The sequence below is a fragment of the Mycteria americana genome, chromosome 16, assembly GCF_035582795.1.
Source record: "Mycteria americana isolate JAX WOST 10 ecotype Jacksonville Zoo and Gardens chromosome 16, USCA_MyAme_1.0, whole genome shotgun sequence".
Lineage (NCBI taxonomy): Eukaryota > Metazoa > Chordata > Aves > Ciconiiformes > Ciconiidae > Mycteria > Mycteria americana.
In genome coordinates, this window is record NC_134380.1 from 11,413,672 (window position 1) to 11,433,599 (window position 19,928).

At 41.1% G+C, this 19,928-nt stretch overlaps 1 protein-coding gene across 1 annotated transcript in view; it reads left to right on the forward strand.

The window, feature by feature from the left end:
• The first annotated feature begins 441 nt into the window (after positions 1 to 441).
• The window catches only part of GNA13 (G protein subunit alpha 13), a 30,241-nt gene continuing 10,754 nt past the window's right edge, over positions 442 to 19,928 (forward strand). The window contains exons 1-2 of the mRNA XM_075518505.1: positions 442 to 784; positions 2,811 to 3,037. Coding sequence (XP_075374620.1) covers positions 502 to 784; positions 2,811 to 3,037 — 510 coding nt within the window. The 5' untranslated portion in view covers positions 442 to 501. The remainder of the gene's footprint in view (positions 785 to 2,810; positions 3,038 to 19,928) is intronic.

Sequence of the window (19,928 nt, forward strand, 5' to 3'; positions counted from 1 at the left end):
ACCGAGGGCTGACCTCCCCCGGCCGCTCGCCTGTCAGGTTCCCTGCAGCGGCTGCGGGGCCGTGGCAGAGGTGCCGCCGCCGGGACCGGCTGAGCCTGAACCTCATTTTCTCTCACGTGAGCGCACACTTCGCTTCGGTTACGGCTGCGAACGCGGCCCCGCCGGCACCGGAGGCGGGAGCAGCCGCAGCCACCCTCTCCCGCCATTTCCTGTGAGGCGCCGCTCGTGGGCGGGGCTCCCGCCAAGGGCGGGCGCGAGCCGCTGTCACGTGACACACACCCCCGGGCAGACTGCGGCGGGGGCCTGGGCGCGTCACGTGACGCGGGCCGCGGCTGCCGGCGGCGCCCCGCGGTCACGTGAGCGTGTGTGTGAGGCGGGAGGGAGGGCATCACATGGCAGGGCGGGGCGAGGCGGGGCGGCGGGCGCGCATGCGCGGGCAGAGAGCGGGCTGTTGCGGGCCGGGCCGGGCGGCCGCTCCCCTCGCTGGCAGTGCTCGCTAAGATGGCGGACTTCCTGCCGTCGCGCTCCGTGCTGTCGGGCTGCTTCCCCGGCTGCCTGCTCACCAGCGGCGAGGCCGAGCAGCAGCGCAAGTCCAAGGAGATCGACAAGTGCCTCAACCGCGAGAAGACGTACGTGAAGCGTCTCGTCAAGATCCTGCTGCTGGGCGCGGGCGAGAGCGGCAAGTCCACCTTCCTCAAGCAGATGCGGATCATCCACGGGCAGGACTGGGACCGGACGGCCCGCGAGGAGTTCCGCGCCACCATCTACAGCAACGTGATCAAGGGTGGGTGAGGCGGCGGCGGCGGGGCCGGCCCGCCCCGCCAGGCACCGGGCTGGCGGCCTGCGGGGGCACGGCCCGCCCGGGGCGGGGGGGGGGGGGGAGGGAGGGCGGGCGGCGCCCTCGGGGCGGGCGCGGGGGGTCCCTCGGGCCGGTGAGACCCGCGGGCTCGGGTTCTCCTCCCGCACGGTCAGCGCTTTCATTTCGGGCGCCTCACCCTTCCTTCCGCCGAGGACGAGCGGCCCCGCGCTGCCGGCGTCAGCGGCCGGGGAGCAGCCTCCCTCCGGGCCCGCGGGATGTCACCCCCGCCGTGACGGGGCATCCCCCGCGGCGGGCGCTGGCCCGGGTGCGGCCCGCCGTGCTGCGGAGGGCGGCTTCAGCTCTCGCCCTGGGAGCAGCGGTTTAAGTCCGTAAGGTCTCGAGCCTTGCCATTTCCTGGTAGTGCGATCGCAGTAATGCGCCGTCATGGATGGGGGGAAGATGCACCTGAAAGTGCGTGAGGATGAGACGTGTCCTGTGGCAGAGGAGGAAGCGCGCTCTGCATTTCGCTTCAGTGGAAGAAACCTTGCCATCGTGTTGGAAACTGGGCTGACACATCAATTAACAGAAACCCGCACGCAGAGCCACTTTTCATAGATGCGTTGCCAAAACCTCCACACATGGGTTGGGAGCGGGCTCTTGTTTTCACTGCTGTCATCCTTACTTAAGTGGTCATCCTTACTTATTTTCTCTCTCTTATCGAAATCGCTCATCAGATCCTTGATGTGGACTCTGTAATAGTTGGACAAAGTCTTACCTAAGTTTCTCAAAACAGTAAAGCTTTGTCAGACCTCAGTCCTGCTCTTGAAGGGGGCTGAGGTCCAGTGATTCTTAAGAGAATTGTTTTACAAAACTGTTTACGAATCAAGCCTGGAAAAACTATAAATAGCAAGGCAGTAAAAATCACGAGTATGGATATTGACCAGGTTATAGTTTATTAATAAAGTAAGGCACTTCCTACTCTGTGAAGGTATACACGTAGGAACTGCAGATCTCTTTTAGAGGCTGCTTTCCTGCAGTCATTGCTTTTGACAGATAGAAAAACTATGAAAAGAGAATGAAGCTTGAAAAAAATACTTTGGCATTGAACAAGTATGTAATTTACCGTCATTTGTTACTACATCTTGATTTCCTGATACGTCTCCCCATGCCTTTACAGTTGCTTATTCTTACTGGATTTTTTTCTTTTTATTTTTTCATCAGTAAATTTAGTACTAGAATTCATTGCCCTGCATTTCCCTTATTAGTATGATCACAATGTTTTCTTTTTAAAGTCCTGTATAACAGAAGTTTAAAAATACTGTGTTTCTCCTAGAGAATATTTACCAAAACAACAACAAAAAGTGCGGGGAAGTCTGTAGGTGATACAACTCCTTCTGCACTTAAGCAGTTAAAACATACTTTCTAAAAAGTGCTGTGATTTTAGTAAATTTTGTCTTTATATCTCTGAAAACGTTAAAGGCAGTGATAAATCTCTACAATTAGGTATAACTAGATACCAAGTTAATAAGAATGCAAAGACTAGGGAACCTTAAAATAAGCTGTCAGATGGTTTAACATATTCTGATGTGAGCTTTTAAACATACTTCATTTGTCTTGTATTCGTGCCAGGTAAGTTTAATGACTGTAGAATGGCTCTGGCAATCAGAGGGAAGTATAAATATCTGTAAAAGAGTTGGTGCTTGGTAGCACAGACTGGGGATGTAGTAATTAAAAATAGCACTTTTTCAAGAGTTAAACATGTGCTATGGATATTATACTGTTGATCGTGTCCATGTTTTTCTGGTAGCAAATATCTGAGTTTTGATGTTACCCGAAAATGTAGTGCTTTGAGTTGATTTTTCAGAAGCTTTCTGATTTCCTACTGGGTGGATAGTCCTATTGAGCTTTGGCTGTACAGAGTAAGTGCATTGTTTGAATCTTTGCAGATTTGTAGGCTAGTGAAATAGTAGATGCTGAGAAACTCTAATTGCGATGCTCTTTCATGTTAAAGGTGTGAGAGTCCTCGTAGATGCCAGAGAGAAACTTCATATCCCTTGGGGAGATCCTGCTAACCAGAGTAATGGAGATACGATGATGGCTTTTGATACTCGGTCAGTCATGGTGGTGCAAGGCATGGTGGAGACGGCAGTTTTTTTACAGTACCTTCCAGCCATAAGAGCTCTATGGGCGGATAGTGGTATCCAGCACGCGTACGACAGGCGCAGAGAATTCCAGCTGGTAAGATTTGTGTTTCAATGTTCTTAATTGAGTGTGTGTGATTCTTGTTCCTGTGTTGCTTTTCTGTAAAATGCTGATCAAGCGGCCTCCTTATGAATCTTAAGCATTCTTGAATGATAGACTGTTACACTGTGGTATTGCAAACAGATGCAATTTAGCTCCTTTCCCCCCCCTTTTTTTAAAAACAAGAACAATAAAGAGCTTCTGATATAATTGTCCTCATTTCATATGTGAGAAAGCTGAGATATAGAGGGCTTTTATGTTTTGTAAAAAAGCTAGTACCTGTGTAGTGTTTTTACCATATGATTACTTTTACCCTTTGTTAACTAGTGCATCAACTTAAAAGAAAATGGTTTGCAATAAAGGAAATCTTAATACTAATGTGATTTTTAAGAAAAGATATGCATGGGTTAATGAGAAGAATTTAAAAACCACTCCCTTCTCTATTCCAGTTTAAGCATCTAGCAAACATTCCCTCTGTATACTTCCTGTTTAATTTTAAATGTCTATGTTGATACTCATGTAATGAGATTTTTGTTATATTGAAGTTCTCAGCTGAAGATGAAGTATACAATTTTATAGTGGGGTTGAGATGGAGTATACAATTCAATAGTGGTGTTGGAAAGGAAAAAGAAGCATTCTTGAGCTGGAGCTTTAACTATCTGTGACAGCTAAAATCCATTCGCTCCATTTCCATGCAAATGCTGCAAAAGTAAATTAAGAATTTAAGTTAAATTTGCTGTTTATTGGTTCATAGACTTGTGTAGTTAACGTCAGTGGCATAGGGTTCTGTAGGGGTGGGGGGTTGAGAACCTTAAAATAGATAAAATCTGTTCTTGTAGGTCTCTTAAACCTAAGTGGCTTTGTTTTTTATGTCTTAAAAATAACCTTTGTGTTAGTGTGAATCTGAACAATAGCTGATGATGTCTCCTGTTGAGCTATTATGAATGGTTGTGTAATCATTCTCTGACTTAAATAGGTTGTGTAAATACTCTATAAATATGTATTGCCCTGATCATGGAATGTCTTCTAGAGATTGCAGAATGGGCAGGTGCTGGAGTAGCCTATCACCTGCCCAGCCTAGTTCTGAGCTATATAAGTAAGTTTCTAATGAGACCTGTTGCTTCTTGCATTTTGCCTTCAAAGTGATCATAAAAGCGTAATTGCTCTACTGTAGTCAAGATCCTCTTCTGGTGCAGATGTGACTTCTAGTGACATCATTGCTGTGCTGGAGTGATCTGTTTTAAAATTCGTTAAATAAAATTGTTTTGTCTTTGGTTAGGCATGTTTAGTGACTTCAGGCTAAGTAGCAAAGGGAAAGGGAGCTATTACTATTCTGTTGTCTAGACTCTCTGAGAAGTAGGTTCTTTCCGTAACTGAAGCATGTGCAGAGTTTCACTTTGAGTAGGATTTGAAGAATGTGTTCTTCTGAATCCGACAGGGAAAAAAAACCTATTGCTTTCTTTTGGAAATCCCTAAATCTGTACAATCTTCTCTGCAAAAATATATATTGACCAGGTTGTGTTTTAGGCAGAACTCAAGGATATTTTTTAAGTGCTTGTAATAGTTGAGTACTGTCCTAATACTAATTTTTGAAAGTAAGGTAACTGCTTTTTTTATACTTACATTGCTTTATTTCCTAAATCCTTTCAAAATCTCAGCCCAAGATATTTATGCCAAGTTATAAACATGAAAAAAAAAAAAAGAAGCTGAATGATGTCATTGTATTGAGTGCAAGCAGTGTGATCAGTGCTGGCCAAGCGTGAGGTCTCGGTTTTACCCCGGAAAGCTTCTAGCTTAAGTTATGACAGAGCTCCATGTGGGCGGCAGAATGGTGGAAAACTCCTGAAAGCAGTATATATTTTTGCTGGGCTTTGTAGCAGAGTGTTCAGAGAGTTTAGATATGTGCCGTAATATGGAAGGAAGACACAAATGGTTAAGGAGGGACTGACAGGCATCCCCGAGTCGGGAGGCAGAGCAGGGGGGAGCTGGAAGACACGCAGGCAGTTCAGTTGTGTTGAGTACTGACTCTTGAAGTAAGGATTCAAGACTGAAAATTGTTAGCATTGTAGAATGGGGAATAAGAGAAAAATACTGCTCTACTTTCAGTTCAACTGCTTGTGGCAAAAAATGTAATGAAAGGAGAGATGCCAGCAATCATTAGATGAGTAGGAGAGAAGGAAAAGTGGCATTAAAAAATGTGTAAAATTCTGGGACTGAGCATGGAAGAAGAGTATTATTTGACTGTATGTACTCTAACTTCTTTTCAGACTGTTGAGTGAGTTTAACTTTTTTCACTGGACTGAGTTTGACACTGCACTGAAAAACATGGTTCATATTAAGAGAGTACAGGCAGGAATGCTGGGAAAGTATTGTTTATCATGGGAATAGGACACTTTGGGGCAAAGGTAGAAGTGAGTGAATGAAGAACAGAGCAGTGATGGATAAGGAGTGAAAAATGTCAAAATTTACATAGAAATTCTGGAGGAAAGGAAGCAAGAGTGTAGTTCTAGAAGCCATTTGTAGCTTGGACAGATAGGAAATACAGAGAAAGGGGGTTTATGATTAAAGTTTCTGCATGTATATGGTTAAAACTTAAAAGATGTATGTACATTTGTGAGAGATCATTGAACTGTTCTTGCTTTTTTTGTTTTTCTCTATCATCTTTCACTTACAATGCCAGAGATGATGCTAGGACCCTGAAGAAACAATGTGGTCTTTTTATAGCAGCATGAGAAGGGGAAAACCAGAACTTGCTTGTATTTTAATGGAATGAGAAATCAGCATTTCCATGCCTAGTTCACTGGAGTGTCCTTCCTCATTTTGTTAACTTACGTGGTCATGGGGATACTCAATATGATTTATTTTCCTTGGTATAAAAATAGGGGCCTTCTGGCCACTGACAACAGTATTTATGAAAATTCATTAGTTCACGCTTGTGTGGTGCTTTAAAACTGGAAAGAGCTAATTACAGCTCAGTACAATATATGCCACTTCAATACTTCTCAGTTGGTTAATATTATAATCCCTCAAATTTTATTACAAACCAAAGTCACTCAGGTGATAGTTCCACTAACATGGTTAGCTAAAGACTATTTTGGCTCTGTAGCTTAGTCAGTTCTTGTAACTCACAGGATTCTGGTCATCCTCAAGCTTTCTCTCCTTCATCTACCGAGTTTATTTCTCCTACGGCCTCTAGTCAGAGGGCTAACATGGATTAGTTACGGAGTTAGTCTGTATCAGCCTAATGCTCTCTGACATCTAATTAACATTTCAGATTTCTCATTGCAAGTTGATTTCCGGTAAAAATCTCCTGAAATGACTTGGATAAACACACCCCTTATCTTAATTCTACAACATGCAAACCGATTTAACTAGACATTTCCTAGCTTTTCTATTTATACTCGTGAGCTATTCAATTATGTGGTTGTAAAGGTTTGCTGTTCTCATTGAGATTTGCTTTGAGGCACTGGCAGCTGAGGAGTGTCTAGTACTGGTGCCGCGTATCTAGTAACACTGAGGAAAGCACTTCTGTGTAAGAGTACCGTTGTATGCTGCCTCTCAGTTCAGTGCGTTTGCTGTGAACTTGCATTTCTTGAATTTGCTGCAAGAGTCGTTAACAGACAAGCGTTTTGAAGTAGTCTCCAGGAGTCTTCTAATTCTCTGAGAACGGAAAAGTGGGATGAGAGCCGAGTTGCTCAGATACATGATAAGCTTTGAATGTGTTAAAGGCTTTTTCTTATTAAAGATAACTTTTGGGCGGGTTTGGATGTTTGCTACCAGCAGTTGTTGATCTTCAGATAGCTATTTTGCCCTCCTTGAAAATTACACTGAATGTTGTTTGGTTTCTTTTATGCCATGAACCTGCAACGTGCAGGGGCAGTGATGACACTTTATTCTGTCTGCATTTGCATAGATCTGCAGACGTAGAAGATGCAGTAAGGACGGTAGGATATGCATTTACCTCTGGATCCTGTTTACTTCTGTGATATGTCTGCAAGTGCTAGATCAGATTATAGAAGACAGGAAAAGGCGTGTTCAGCTTGAAGTTCTACTGCTAGTTTTGCTGCAGCTTCTCTGTAGCATTTTTCTATTGCAGGGTAGTATTTTTGGAGAGTGTTGTTCAATTTACTGGAATATTGTATTTTATCTTATTCTGGTTGGGCTTTTCTGGGTTCTGTATCTGAATATTGGTGGGACTGTCATACACACGAGAACATTAAATTAGTTCTACTGCAAATAATCAGTCCTCAGATGGCCACTGCAAAGTATTTGCAAAACTTTCTAAAAGTATTAGCACCATTCTTTCAGGTGCATAGGCAACATGTCCTTGAAATGTTCTTGATTCTAGAGTAGTGATCCTGCAGAGATCAGTTGTGTTTGAAGCCAGACTAGGCTGCCAGATGTTGAAGTCTTCCTCTTTCTCAAGTGTGGATGCCCATCTTATGAAACAGTTGTGAGGTCAGTACTTCAGCGTCTCTCTGAAGTCACAAGCATAGAACCTGGAAAAAGAGTATCTTATCTGTCATTCATTAAAAGCATCTATACCATATTTGTGATGCTGAATTTCAGAAGCCTTTCAACAGCTTGTGCCCTCTGTAATGTGTTGATATTCCTTTCAGTATTCATCCTCTGCAACCTCCCCATGCCCCTTAGTTGGGGGATAAAGGTGTCTTTTCCCCCCTCCCTTTCCCCCATCTCCTCTTGGTTCTGGGATTGAGTGTTCAGTTGTCCTGCTCTGTTTCTGCTTGAAGTGTGTAGGTGGTGATTCTATCGGGACATGCTTGAGTGCATAAGCTGTCGGTAGAAAGTTTCTCAAACTAATAGAAGAATCTTCTTCAGTACAGATATGAGATCCAATCACCCAGTGTTTCTGTAAACATATGCATTGACTATTTGGGCACCTAATCATGTAATTCAGAGTTACTTTATTCAAATACAATGTTGTAATTACATTGAATATTGCTTAAATTTTTGTGGGGAAAACCAAAAAGCTGCTGCTTTGTCTGTGTTGAAATATGAACTATTTTCCCCTCTTTCCCCAATCAATAGGTCTGCCAAGCATGAAATGACAGGATGGCATGTGTACAGTGAGCACATGTACAGTGTACACTGTACATGTGTACAGTGAGTACTCCTTAAAGCCCTTGGAAAGGTTAGAGCTGCTTGCCATCTTTTGGTCTTTATGTGAAAAGGCTTTATCAAAGCTTGTTGCCATAACTATGGAGAGAAAAGTGCTTTACATATTTGTACTTAAAAATGAGTCATTCAAATCCTCAGAAAAGACTCAAGGTTCTTGAGGATTTGCTGGTTTTCCTGCCCCAGTGACAAGATAATGCTGGCTTTGAGTTTGTATTGATGAGGCTCCATATAGGGATTACCACTAGAGTCAAACCATAAGGAGGCTTGAGTTTCCTTATTCTTGGTTTGTGGCCTTGAAACCCTTCAATGTGTATACTAGTGCTTTGGTAATGGGGCTTGACCGTAATATTTTAATTGAGCTAAACAATCTTCCGGTGAACTTTTATACTAATTTAACACAAAGTGCCATTTTTTTAATCATTTTCCAAAATGGGATTAGGACTTCTGTTTCAGCCTCTGCGAGTTACTGTGCTTTGAAAGGCTGTTTCTGGGACTGCCTTCTTCCCTTTCCACCATTCTTCCTTTCCTGCCTGCTGACTTTTCTTGTTAGCAGTAAAATATTGAAGTGTTTGGAGAGCAGTGATCTTGTATTACCAATTGATGCTGTAGTGCAGGATGGTCTGGTTTTACTAAAGAACATCTTTGCCATAGTTTTTTCTGAATGTTACTATTATTTTTAAGCACAGATGTGGCTCTGGATTGAGAGGGCTTTCAATGGGAGCTGTCTTGATGTGGACACGTTATTGCAGCACACGTGGCAGGCAGAAGCGTGCCGAGTTGTCTTCCAACCAAGAATGCCAGCAACTTTTTGGAGGCCTGTGCGCTACACTTAGATCGTACAAGTGTATCTCTTCTGTGTGGTTTCAGTGCAACCTCTGAGAATGGAATTCTTAATGCAAACTCCATCCAGATATCTGTTTAGGGGAACCACTGCTTTTAAAATGCAGACTTTCACAATACAGTGGGGGAGCAGAGCAATGTGTTCTTAGTTCGTTCAAGACAGAGTATGTATATGTCATATTGGTCATCGTGTGCCTTAGTTTCCTAAATGTTTTGTTGCAGAAGGATAAAAGGTCACCTACTTTTTGCAAAAATTTGGATTTCTATAACTGAGCCTTGATTAAATAAAGGTAAAATATAAGCATCCTTCTGAATACGCTGTGCATGCCAGCAACCTCTAAAGAGTTCAGAGGAAGAGACTTTCTCAGCCTTTCACACGTCTTGAATGTATACCTGTTCTCAGCAGATTCTTTTAAATTGGCACAAATGTGTTAGATGAGCTTTTGCTGCTTCTGCAGCTTACAGCGTAACATGAGACCTTGGTACAAACATTCATTCAGAGCCCATTTCCTTGCTGGCTACTAACCTGCAAGATACTACATGTTAGTACCTGTAGAACTGTCTCATTACATTACTTCACAGAATTTAAATGTAGCAATGGCTACACCATTCTCTGTCCATTTAGAAATGACTTACTAAATATAAGCCCAGTCTACACTACAAAGTCCCAGTATTCATAGCTGTCAGCAAATCTCCATGCTGGCAAAACATGTGGTATGAATGCAGCTGTGATCTTCCATCTATATAGGTGAAATTAATTTTGCACCTGAGGCAAAGAATATGAAGTGATCTTTTTCATATGTAAATATGGGATCCTTTAGGATTAACGTGCGATGCCAGGGGCAGTGTTGATTTGTGCTGCTGTTCCCTAATTTGAGCTTACTGTAACAAGACTTCAGCCTTAGAGGCTAGTTAAGTCTGCTCTCACTGAGCACATATTGCACTCAGATTGTATTTGAATGACTGTTTTGGCTGTCTTTATTGACCGAAACTTCACTTTATGATAAATGCTATTTATATGTTCTGAGTTCATGCTATACGTCTCATGCAGAACTAGCAAAGGGGTAGGAAACTAGCTTGTGGTAGCTGAGGAAGTTCCTTAAGAAAATGTGAGAAAATGTAAGTGCAGCTGACCATACTACGTAAAGCAATAGAATAACTGTACTAGTGTTTCACGTAGAAAGCAAGATAATCTTCACACCAGCATTGTGTCTACTCGCACTTTTTTTTTTCTGTAAGTATCTAAATTTACCACAAATCAACTGAGAAGTTTAGAAGGTGCAGAGCCTGCCCTTTTGCAGAACAGCGAGCTGTATCACTGACGGTGCTGATGGAGTCTAGCTGATACCAAGTGGTGTCTTGTATTGCTCTGGAATACGAAGCCTTTGTTTATATCTTAAAGGTGGATAAATGGGTCATAGAACACAACGTTATTTAACTCGGCAGCCTCAAACAATAAATGTATTTAATCCAAATAAAAATCTCTGAATAATCCTAGAGACTAACCGTTATACTCTACAACCAAAGTAGTTTGACAGGTTGAATTTAAATGGTGAATACAGAAAATGTTTAAGACTACATCAGCAGCTAAAGAAGGTCCTAAATTATTTCCAGTATCTTCTCCACTTGCATGTCTGCATTAACAATAAACATCAGGTAATACAGCTGGAAAAGTTGAGGAATTTTAAATACAGAAAGCACCCTGAAATCTTTGTCATCACAGTAACCCGCAACTTCAACTATTTCAGAGAAGAAAATTTTTGGACTATAATAGGCAGTGAGCTGACTTCTACAGCCCTTGATTCACTGTACCATGCTGCACACTTCTCCGTCATGGTCATTTGTGCCTTAAATGTTTTCCTAGTACTCCTCAGTTAAAATAACTGGAATATCATGCTCCTTTTCAGTGACTTAACCAAGGAACTGAAAAGACCCCAAATTCTTTTTATGGATGAGAGGTACAGGAATGCGTAATCACACATGAGTTTCTGTATCTTTTTCCTTTGTTTAATGATGCCGGAGAAATAATTTTAAACAAACCGACGGGAGTCTCGGCAGACTGCCTGGAAGCACTTCTCACTGGGCACATGATCGTATTTGATCACCCACTGGTGACCAAATAAAAAGGATGCAGAATTTCCAGGCGAGGAAACACAGTGCACTGACACCATCTGTAATTCAAAATATCTACACAAAATAGTGTGTGTTAAAAAATAATAATAATAATAAAAAAAAAACACAAAAAACCCCCACAAACAAACAAAAAAACCCCACAAAAAACCAACCACCTCAGTGTAGAGTGATCTACTAAAATTTTATATGTGGATGGTATTGGGACCTTTAACTGTTTTCACTATCAAACAATTATATAGTTGTTCTAGTAATTAATTTCTAGTTTTTCTGGTTTTAGTTAATTTCTAGTATGAAATTCTACAAGCGAGGTGAAATGTTTGCAGCCTCTTGGATGTTGCTGCTGTTTAGGGAGTCTTGTGTACTTTACTGTTACTTTGAGTGCTTTAGACACAGCTTTTACTGATTTTTAAAAACACTTAACATTCATGTAATGATACATGTAGATCTTTCACAAGACCTAGTAAATTATCACTGAATCTTGTCAGATAGCTTGTAACAAGAGCTGATATATTAGTATGTCACTGTTTGCAAACAGAAATACCAGAGCTTAATTGAAATGGATTCTGCTAATTGAGGCAGAGGAAGGAACTAAAAAGCATTTGGTCATCTGGATTTCTCATGAGGCTGAAATAGGAACCAAATGCACTTTAAAACTGAATCCTAGGGATGCTTCAGTACATGCATTGGTAGTTTAGGGTTCTGCTTTTGAAATGTTGTGATTTAGTTTACAGAGTATGCAATAATGGGCTTTTCAAGCATCTTAAAGTTCAATATGGCCAGTTTTAGTGCTGATATGTTTCCACATGCCAAATATTTGTCATGGTTTTGGGAGCCTTTGCTGGTCTTGTACAACTTGGAAGCAAGTAAAGCTCTAAATGATGGATGGCAGATTTGCAGACTCACTACTGCTTCAGTGTTAGATTAAATGCAGTTTGAGTTGCAAACACATGAAGTCATGGAGCCAGTGGGTCAGCGCACTGAAAGAAGAGCAAATGTTTACAGTCTGGTTCCAGTCTGTTTTGTGTGCAAAACGTCTGAAGTTTATATAGATGCTTCCCAGAGTGTAAATAGTAATTGGGAGGTGGCTGTTTCATCTTGGTCAGTGCATGTTTTCATGACTTCTAGGTCTGCGTGTGTGCCATGACTTGGAAGATTTGTTTCATCAATGAAATTTGAAAATCTTTTGCAAAGTATCGGCGTCTTTCCTAAAGTAAACTTGCTGGAAGAGGAGTTTGGATTGTAAATACTTACTGAGGGAGAGAGTAAAAATATCTTTGAAGAAAGAAAGTGCACCTGATCTTGTGGACTGCATATCCTAATTTGCTTTCATGGATTAATTTCTGTTCAGGTTCTGGCAAACAGAAGCATCTTTGTTAGATGCTCTGGTTCTGCATGTGTTGTGCCATATGCCATTTATTGCATTTCTTAACCTGGCTCTGATCTGTAAAAGGGGCTGCAGTGGACTTGAGTTTGCTTCCTATTTGGAAGCATTGGTGATCCTAAGGAAAATGACATGCCAGGATAGATGCTGTGTATTCCTAGGGTCTTTAATTGTGGGAAAGAGTCTCAGTAGACTTCTGGGTTTCGCTCTTGACTTGTACAAACGGAATATCACTTCATACAACTCAAAGCTCTGCAGTTCCTTAAAATACTCAGCTGTTCATAGAATATGGCACATCATGGTTTCCAAGCAGTTTTTCAGAATTAGTTGGAAATATGCTAACAGAGTGCCTCGCATGGAAGAAATCGTAGTTCTGTAGGCTTTAATGGAATGCTGTTTCATGCCTAAAAGCTGTAGTGAATTTTCATATTTTTAAGGAAATTTTGTTGAGAATCTGGCAATTACATCCCTTCTTCAGGAGAGGGGAGCGATACCTAGCTAAGAAGAATGAAATTGAATTGCTTCCCTCTTAGGAAAGTAATTCAAAACTGGAACAGTTTGCTCTGTGGTACACTAGTATGCGGATTAAGTTCTGCTTAGTGCTTGATCATGTCTTCATTTGGTTAATTGGGATAGCATGTTGTATCTGGAACAGTGGAAATGCTCTACTGATTGGAGAAAATCCGAGTCTGAATTGTGTAAGTGAATGAAGCGCTGTGAAGGATAGTGCAAAATTGAATTTGGTGCAAGAAGGAGAAACAGCTGATACTGGAGCCCTCTTTGGGGTATTTAGTTCTAGACTGACTTGCGTGTGGCTTGGCTTACCTCCCCTTTTTCACTCGCAACTGTTTGGGTATGGCAGCCGTAACCGATGCTCCTGGGTACCCAGCAGCTTGCAGATGCTGCTGGGTAGTTGTGGTGCAAGAGCTCAGGTTGGTGTGCTCTGTCTTCCTCCATTTGTTATCCACATTTTGAGAATTATGGATTAATTGGATTACATGGTAAATAGGGGATAATAGATTAAAGGGATATTATTGGGTTAAACCCCTTCTTAAACCCCTTCACCTTTCTTTGTTAACACCATTATGCAAGGTAAAAATGTCAGTCATTAAATGAACTTAGTGCGACTCCTCCCTTCCTTGGTGCTTTTGTAGCTTCATGCTGTTGAGCACCCTCCACCCAATGTGATCCAGCTGTTCTGAATATAAACTCTGCTCTGCTACCAAAAGGTTTTCTAAAAGATTACTTCTATGAGTCAGGATTTCAACCTTTTCTTTTTTTAGGACAGATACTCAGTTTGTGTGACTGAACGCAAGACAGGTTTCACTTCTACGCTGTGTGATGCAGCTCTGATTGCTTTGAAAAAAAGTCAAATACAACTTGGGCTGCATGCAGGAAGTGCTGAAAAGAGGAAATAGGATAGTGCTCTCAGAGGTAGGATGAGCTGTGACGCATTTGTGACGTGTGTTGGTGGAGAACAGGATTATTTTGTACTGTATAAGCAAATGTAGCCTGTGTCTCAAACTCTCCAGTCTTAAAAAGAAGGGGCAATTAATCCCAGTATACTTACATTTTATCTTAGAAAATGGCCAGATCAGATTTAAAGGACTATTCAAATACTTGAGCTGGAGAGAAAGAAGCTAGGAGATCCTGAAATGTCTGATCTTGACATACGGTATCTGTGCTTTAGCCCTTTTAAGGCTGGTCCATTAATGCTTCCACTGGCAGCAGTGCCATTTTAAAGTAGTTTGCCCTTCCTTCTTAGGGCAGGAGCGATTAGTTTAACGTGGAGCAGTTGGCTGGTCTGCACATTGCTGCAATAATGCTCATGTGGGCATAATTGAGGACTGCTTTGTTTTGGCCGAAGTGCCAGTTTATGCTGGTTTTACCATAACTTTGGCTGTAATTAACACTTAGAGAAAGGAAATATACTTCTCTCCAGGAAATGTGTTTTGTGTTAGCACACTCTCAAACATTTTGACCCAGACTTGCAGTTTGGTAAGTAAATATACTGTTGCTTACCTCGACACTTTTCCTAAATACCTCTAGCACCCTTATTAAAAATCAGTGATTGTATATGCTTATTGTAAACTCCTGAAACACTGCTAATAAAATTGCTGCTTAAACAGAGAACGTTATATCAAACGTTGGAGCATAGGAGTGGCAATTGGGAAACAAATTGTTTCCCCTCACCTTAGGGAGATACCAAACAAGTTGCTGAATTGCTGCTATAAAATAGGGAAAGTATCTGGTTTTTAAATTTAGTTCTTTGAATAAACAAGTTATAGGTATGAATGTGTAGAAGTTTTTCCTATTCTGTTGAGAGAAGTTCATTTGTAGAAACCCGGAAGCTCTGATGGAACCAAGATTATTTTATTTACCTCCAAGGCCAGCAAAAGAAACCAGACCAATTCAATGTCTCAACATAAGACTTGGTTCAACTTCTGCTGGTTTAACAATCAAGACAATTGCAGATTTGAGCTCAATAATATAATTAGGGCTAGGTACATTCATGGCATAAATGTATCATCTGGATCATCTGCCTCTTTTGTGTAATGTTATGGACATCCCTCGTTTGGGTGGAGGGGGAGGAGGCTGTAGTGCTCTCTAATACCTCTCCCAGTAGGAAATCTGCATTGATTTGACTAAAACATTTCTCCATTAATTATCTCTGTGCTTATTACTCAAATTTCAGAAGACATCTGGTGAAGCTTCAGTAGCAGCAGTATTGATTTGCAGTCAGTCTTCTTTTGAATCAGCTTGGGGTGGGGTGTCAAGAAAATAAAGGGTAGACATTCTTTTCTCTGGATTCTTTGCCAAAATCCTCAGATATGGCTTTATCTGGATTAAGCCTCTAACAGAAAAAAACCTATACATAATGAAGTGTATGCTATAAGGATTACTAGGGTGTTGTAAGATGCAGAATTTTAAGGCTCTGGTTATTGTTCCATCATCTTTCTTCCTTCAACGTGCCTTTCCCATGTTATGGATAGTTTGGTTTGCGTGTCAATTTAGGCATGTACATGCCAGCCTAAAAACATTGTCGTTACCTGTTCTTATTCTAAACTAGGCTTTTAAAGAAAAAAAAAAAAAGCCTTTTTTGGTAGTAGTTTTTGTTTGTTTGTGTTTTCGTGGTTTTTTAATTAAATAAAATAGGAAATCTTTGTTTCTCTTTTCGCAGAAATTCAAGTAAGGTCAGGAAGAGAAAATGTTTGGTCATTGCTGTAATTCTAATCTAGAGTTACTAAGTTATATGTCCTATTTTCTTTAAATATCTGATTTATTCTTTCAGATACTTAAGTCTTGTCAGTTCGGTATGTTCCACTGAACTTGCAGCCAAACATAGATGGTTTGATAAATTGTACGTTTCTTTCTTGAAACCTTGTGATGACTAAATCTTTATTTGATGCTTTTTCTCTCTCTTCCCCCCCCCCCCCCCAAGTGATTGCTGTTGGAAAAAATGTAGTGTCTGTGTTCCCCTAGAACAGCTAAAAAGCCATTTGGCTATGCTAAGGTTTCAACAAATCATATTTAGATTGCTGACATTGTTTTCATGGAAACCAAATAAATTGGTGCCACTTCCTGGGTTTAAAAGATGTGTTCATCTGTTGTATATTTCATGTAGTCTTTTTTTTTTTTTTTCCCCAAAAAATATTTTTGTGGTTACTTTGCTTTAGGCACTGACTAGCAACATTTTAGACAGTAATCTTTCTCTGTGCCATGTTTTGTTTATAAAAGATAACTAATCTGGTTTACTTCAGAAGACCACATGAGCAGCTGCAATACCCTGTTGTCTTATAGGTAAATGGCCAGTATGTGCTGTGATCCTGTCTTTGTAGAAAGAGTGCATTACATAAAACTTGAGATACTTTATTGTACAGGCATGAGCAAGACTAAAACAAATGCAGTGTTGTAAGGGAAGCTGTTGTAACATTGAGTACCTTGATAAGAATGTGGTTTAGTTGTGCTTTCTTGTAAATCACTTGTATGTTCATGATGAAATGACTTGGCTAGGCTTTCTTCAGTAAGGATCACAAGACTCCAGGAGGCACACAAGCTGTTTTGAATCAAACCTTTCTGAAAATGGAATACTTGACACTTATGAATAAAGTTGTTTAACAGTCAACTTCCTGTGGTTTACATGCATTTCTGAATCAGGAGGAGTCTGGAGGGCTGCAGCTGAGATGTGTATACTCCATCTGAACAAAAAAGGGCATCTTCTACAAGCAATCACAGTGATTGCTTAAAATCTGATATTCTGATATGATTTATTTTAATACCGTATTAAAAGAGCAAAAGCGCAGTCACCTAATGCTGGAAGATCTTTGAAGCTAATGTGTAGGCCATTCATTCTGTTGTATTGGTGTGTGTTCAAGAAGTTTGCTTTATTGCGGTATGTCAACATGCATATGAGAAATGCGCTCAAGCCTGCGTTTGACTTTATCACTTCTATTGGCATCTTTGGGCCTGTGCTTTAAGTTAAGTAGAAGAAGGCGGGCAGTGGACAAGTAAGGCTCAATGGTATGGTTCCTGCAGTGTAACAGGTCATTGGTAGCCTTCAACCACGCTTCAGAAGTTTGCAGTTCAGAACTGCTCAACTGTAAAAATGACTTTAAAGGGTTCACCTGCAGTTTAAAAAAATGCAAAAGTTCGCCTGTGACTAATTAAAGACCTTTACATCACTATATTTTTTTAACTAGATCTTTAATTTAAATTTCCATTGTATGTGCTCACAGAACATGGGTGTGAAGACAACGGGAATGTAATGGAGAGCTATAGAGTTTTTTAATGGGGGTAGATCCTGCAGTTTCTCAGTCTCCTGTTGATTTTGTCATTGGCGTAGCTCCTTTGTGGCATGACTGCAGCAGATTGACTGCTGCAACAGCCACGTGGCAGGGGCTGGACGCGGTGAGCCACGCTGGAGTTAGTGGGGCAGAGTGGGGAAACCCAGTTTCTTTTTTCTAGTCATCTAGGGTAAACCAGAGGGTTTACAGTTTGTCTAAAGGGAGATCTTTATAATGCGACAACTGTCTGTTGAATACAGCCATTTAAATATAGCCACTGGCATGGATTTAGAGAGTGAGATCTAGTTCTGTATCTAATATCAAGAAAAAGTAGCCTAACACAGAAGCTGTCTTTGGAGCTGTTGTCATACAGGCTTGTGAATATATAATTTTATTACTCATTTTTAGCAATTGCTGGCCTTAAGGCTTTCCTTGGTTATTGTATGATGGGTTTTTCAGTGGGTTTCTCTTCATTATTGCGTAAAATACATAGGTTCACCCCTTTGGAAAAAGATCAGAAGTCTTGCTTGGTTGCTTTGTAATGCTGTCTTTTTGAAGCTTGTTTAAAATGGGTCAAAACTCTTCAGTTCTACAGTAGTGCATTCTGATAACAATCTGTTAGTCGTGGTAGTTTGCTGTTGAAGAGTATCTGTAGTTAGGAGAGCTTAGCCTGCTAGTATGAAGATGTCCAGGTCAGATAGAAAATTATTACTAGTCAAGGCACTGGCTTGTTGCAGTATGATATGGAGGGGTGTCTGGAATGTGATGGAAGAACAGATGATGAATTTGAAGCTGTTGTAAGTTCTCGATGCCATGCAAATTGATAAAAGCCAATGATTGAACAACTTTTATCCTGAAACACAGAGTTGGGTCATGTTGATGGCACTTGGCTTGGTGTGTCATATTAGTTGTCTGAATAGATTTCTCATAAGGGAAGAACCCAGTGACTGAGCCGAACATGTGGAGGAGAGAAACTGGTATGTCACTGCTTTATTAACTGTCTTACGTTTGTAACTGATTGCTTTTATAGTTTAATCTCTTGAGTTTCAGAATGGCCACCTTTATATTTGTTTGCCATTGACTTTGCTACATGACAGCCTAGAAAGCTAAGCAGTCTTCTCGGTGTGCTTTCTGGCAGTTACTTTACTGTTGGATATGTGGCTCTAGAGCGTTGCTGTTGCTGCAGGCCGATGTATTTTGCATTTGTGTTTTCAGGAAATCCCCTCTTTTAGGAAGCTGCTTCTGGGGGTGTTTTGTGACCTTTACAGGCTGTGGCTTACTTGTCTGCTCCAACCACTCAATCCATTGCAGTAGCAGTAAGCCCTGGGACTTAAAGGAGAGGTGGTAACTCACGCATTCCAGTATTGCGGAGTTAATGCTTCTTTAGGGAGTAGGCATTGCTGTAAGTAGTATAAAAAAGGGCTGTCTAAGATTAAAATACATGTATGCATGCGCACACACATGCATGCATACTTACAACCTCTGAGGCCCAGGTATTCTAGAAAAAATACCTGCACTTAATGAGTCTGAAATCTGGCTGATTTGTACATAGTCCTGTGGGGGAGGGAGGGTTACCAGCTCCTACTAGGACCTAAAAAAGAAATTAAGTCTGACCTTAAACTTTATTTTGTCTTAACATTCAGCTACAGACAGCGATCTTAGTACTTGGAAGGCCTGAATTCTGATCCTGTTACTCCTGCTTGGGAAGCTTGATGGATTTGTGCATCAAGGTTGTGTATTTTTATTTTCTGTGAAATAGGAATGCTCTTCCCCGTACACTTTCCTGACAGGACTGAGGCTAGAATGGATTTCTGAAGTGCTGGAAAAGATGTAGGTGTAAAATACTGCTGCCATTGCAAGCAGTTGCTGTTGTGTGCCACCAGGCTTTAAAATGGTTAGTGTTACTGCTGCAGTTTGTCACCCTAAAGAAAATCGGTAACGTTAAGCCAAATAGAAGGTAAAATAAGGTAGTAGACCTGTGTTGGACTCTTTCCCTGCAGGTCTCTCGAGCACAAGGCATGTTTCAACCGGAGTCCCAGTCTTGGCTAATTAAAAGTTGATGTTCAAATTGCACACTTAAAGGTGCGGTATCTACTTGTATTATGTAACTTTTTTTAGTACCTGGAAAACTTGCAAAGGAACCTGGCTTATGTGTCTGCCAGAATCCTTTTTGGACTGTTATTTACCCTACCCTACTTTACTGCTGCTTAGATGACACAGTTTAATATTGAGGTTTGATATTCTTCCTAGATAAGTTTGCAGAGTTCAAATTCAAGTGAGGGGAAGTCATTATCGGGGTGTAACTCCTGTCCTAATTCACTTGTCTGGTTTAGATGTAGTCACCTCAGCCTTGGATGCTTCTTGAATTTCTCATCGAGAGAATTCAGTCAGAATTCTTGCTCTTCCATCCGCAGAGTGAAAACACAGATGGTTTCTTTTCTGTATTTACTATAAAATAAATAAGTTACAGCTTGGTAATCAAGAGCTTTCAAAAGAAAGCATGTTTCTGCTTCTGTGATGATGCTGAGAATCCTAAAAAGGTACTACTTTCCTTTGCAATAAATTCAATCAGTACATTACCTATTGCAAGTGAACTCAGGTTCAGCAGCAT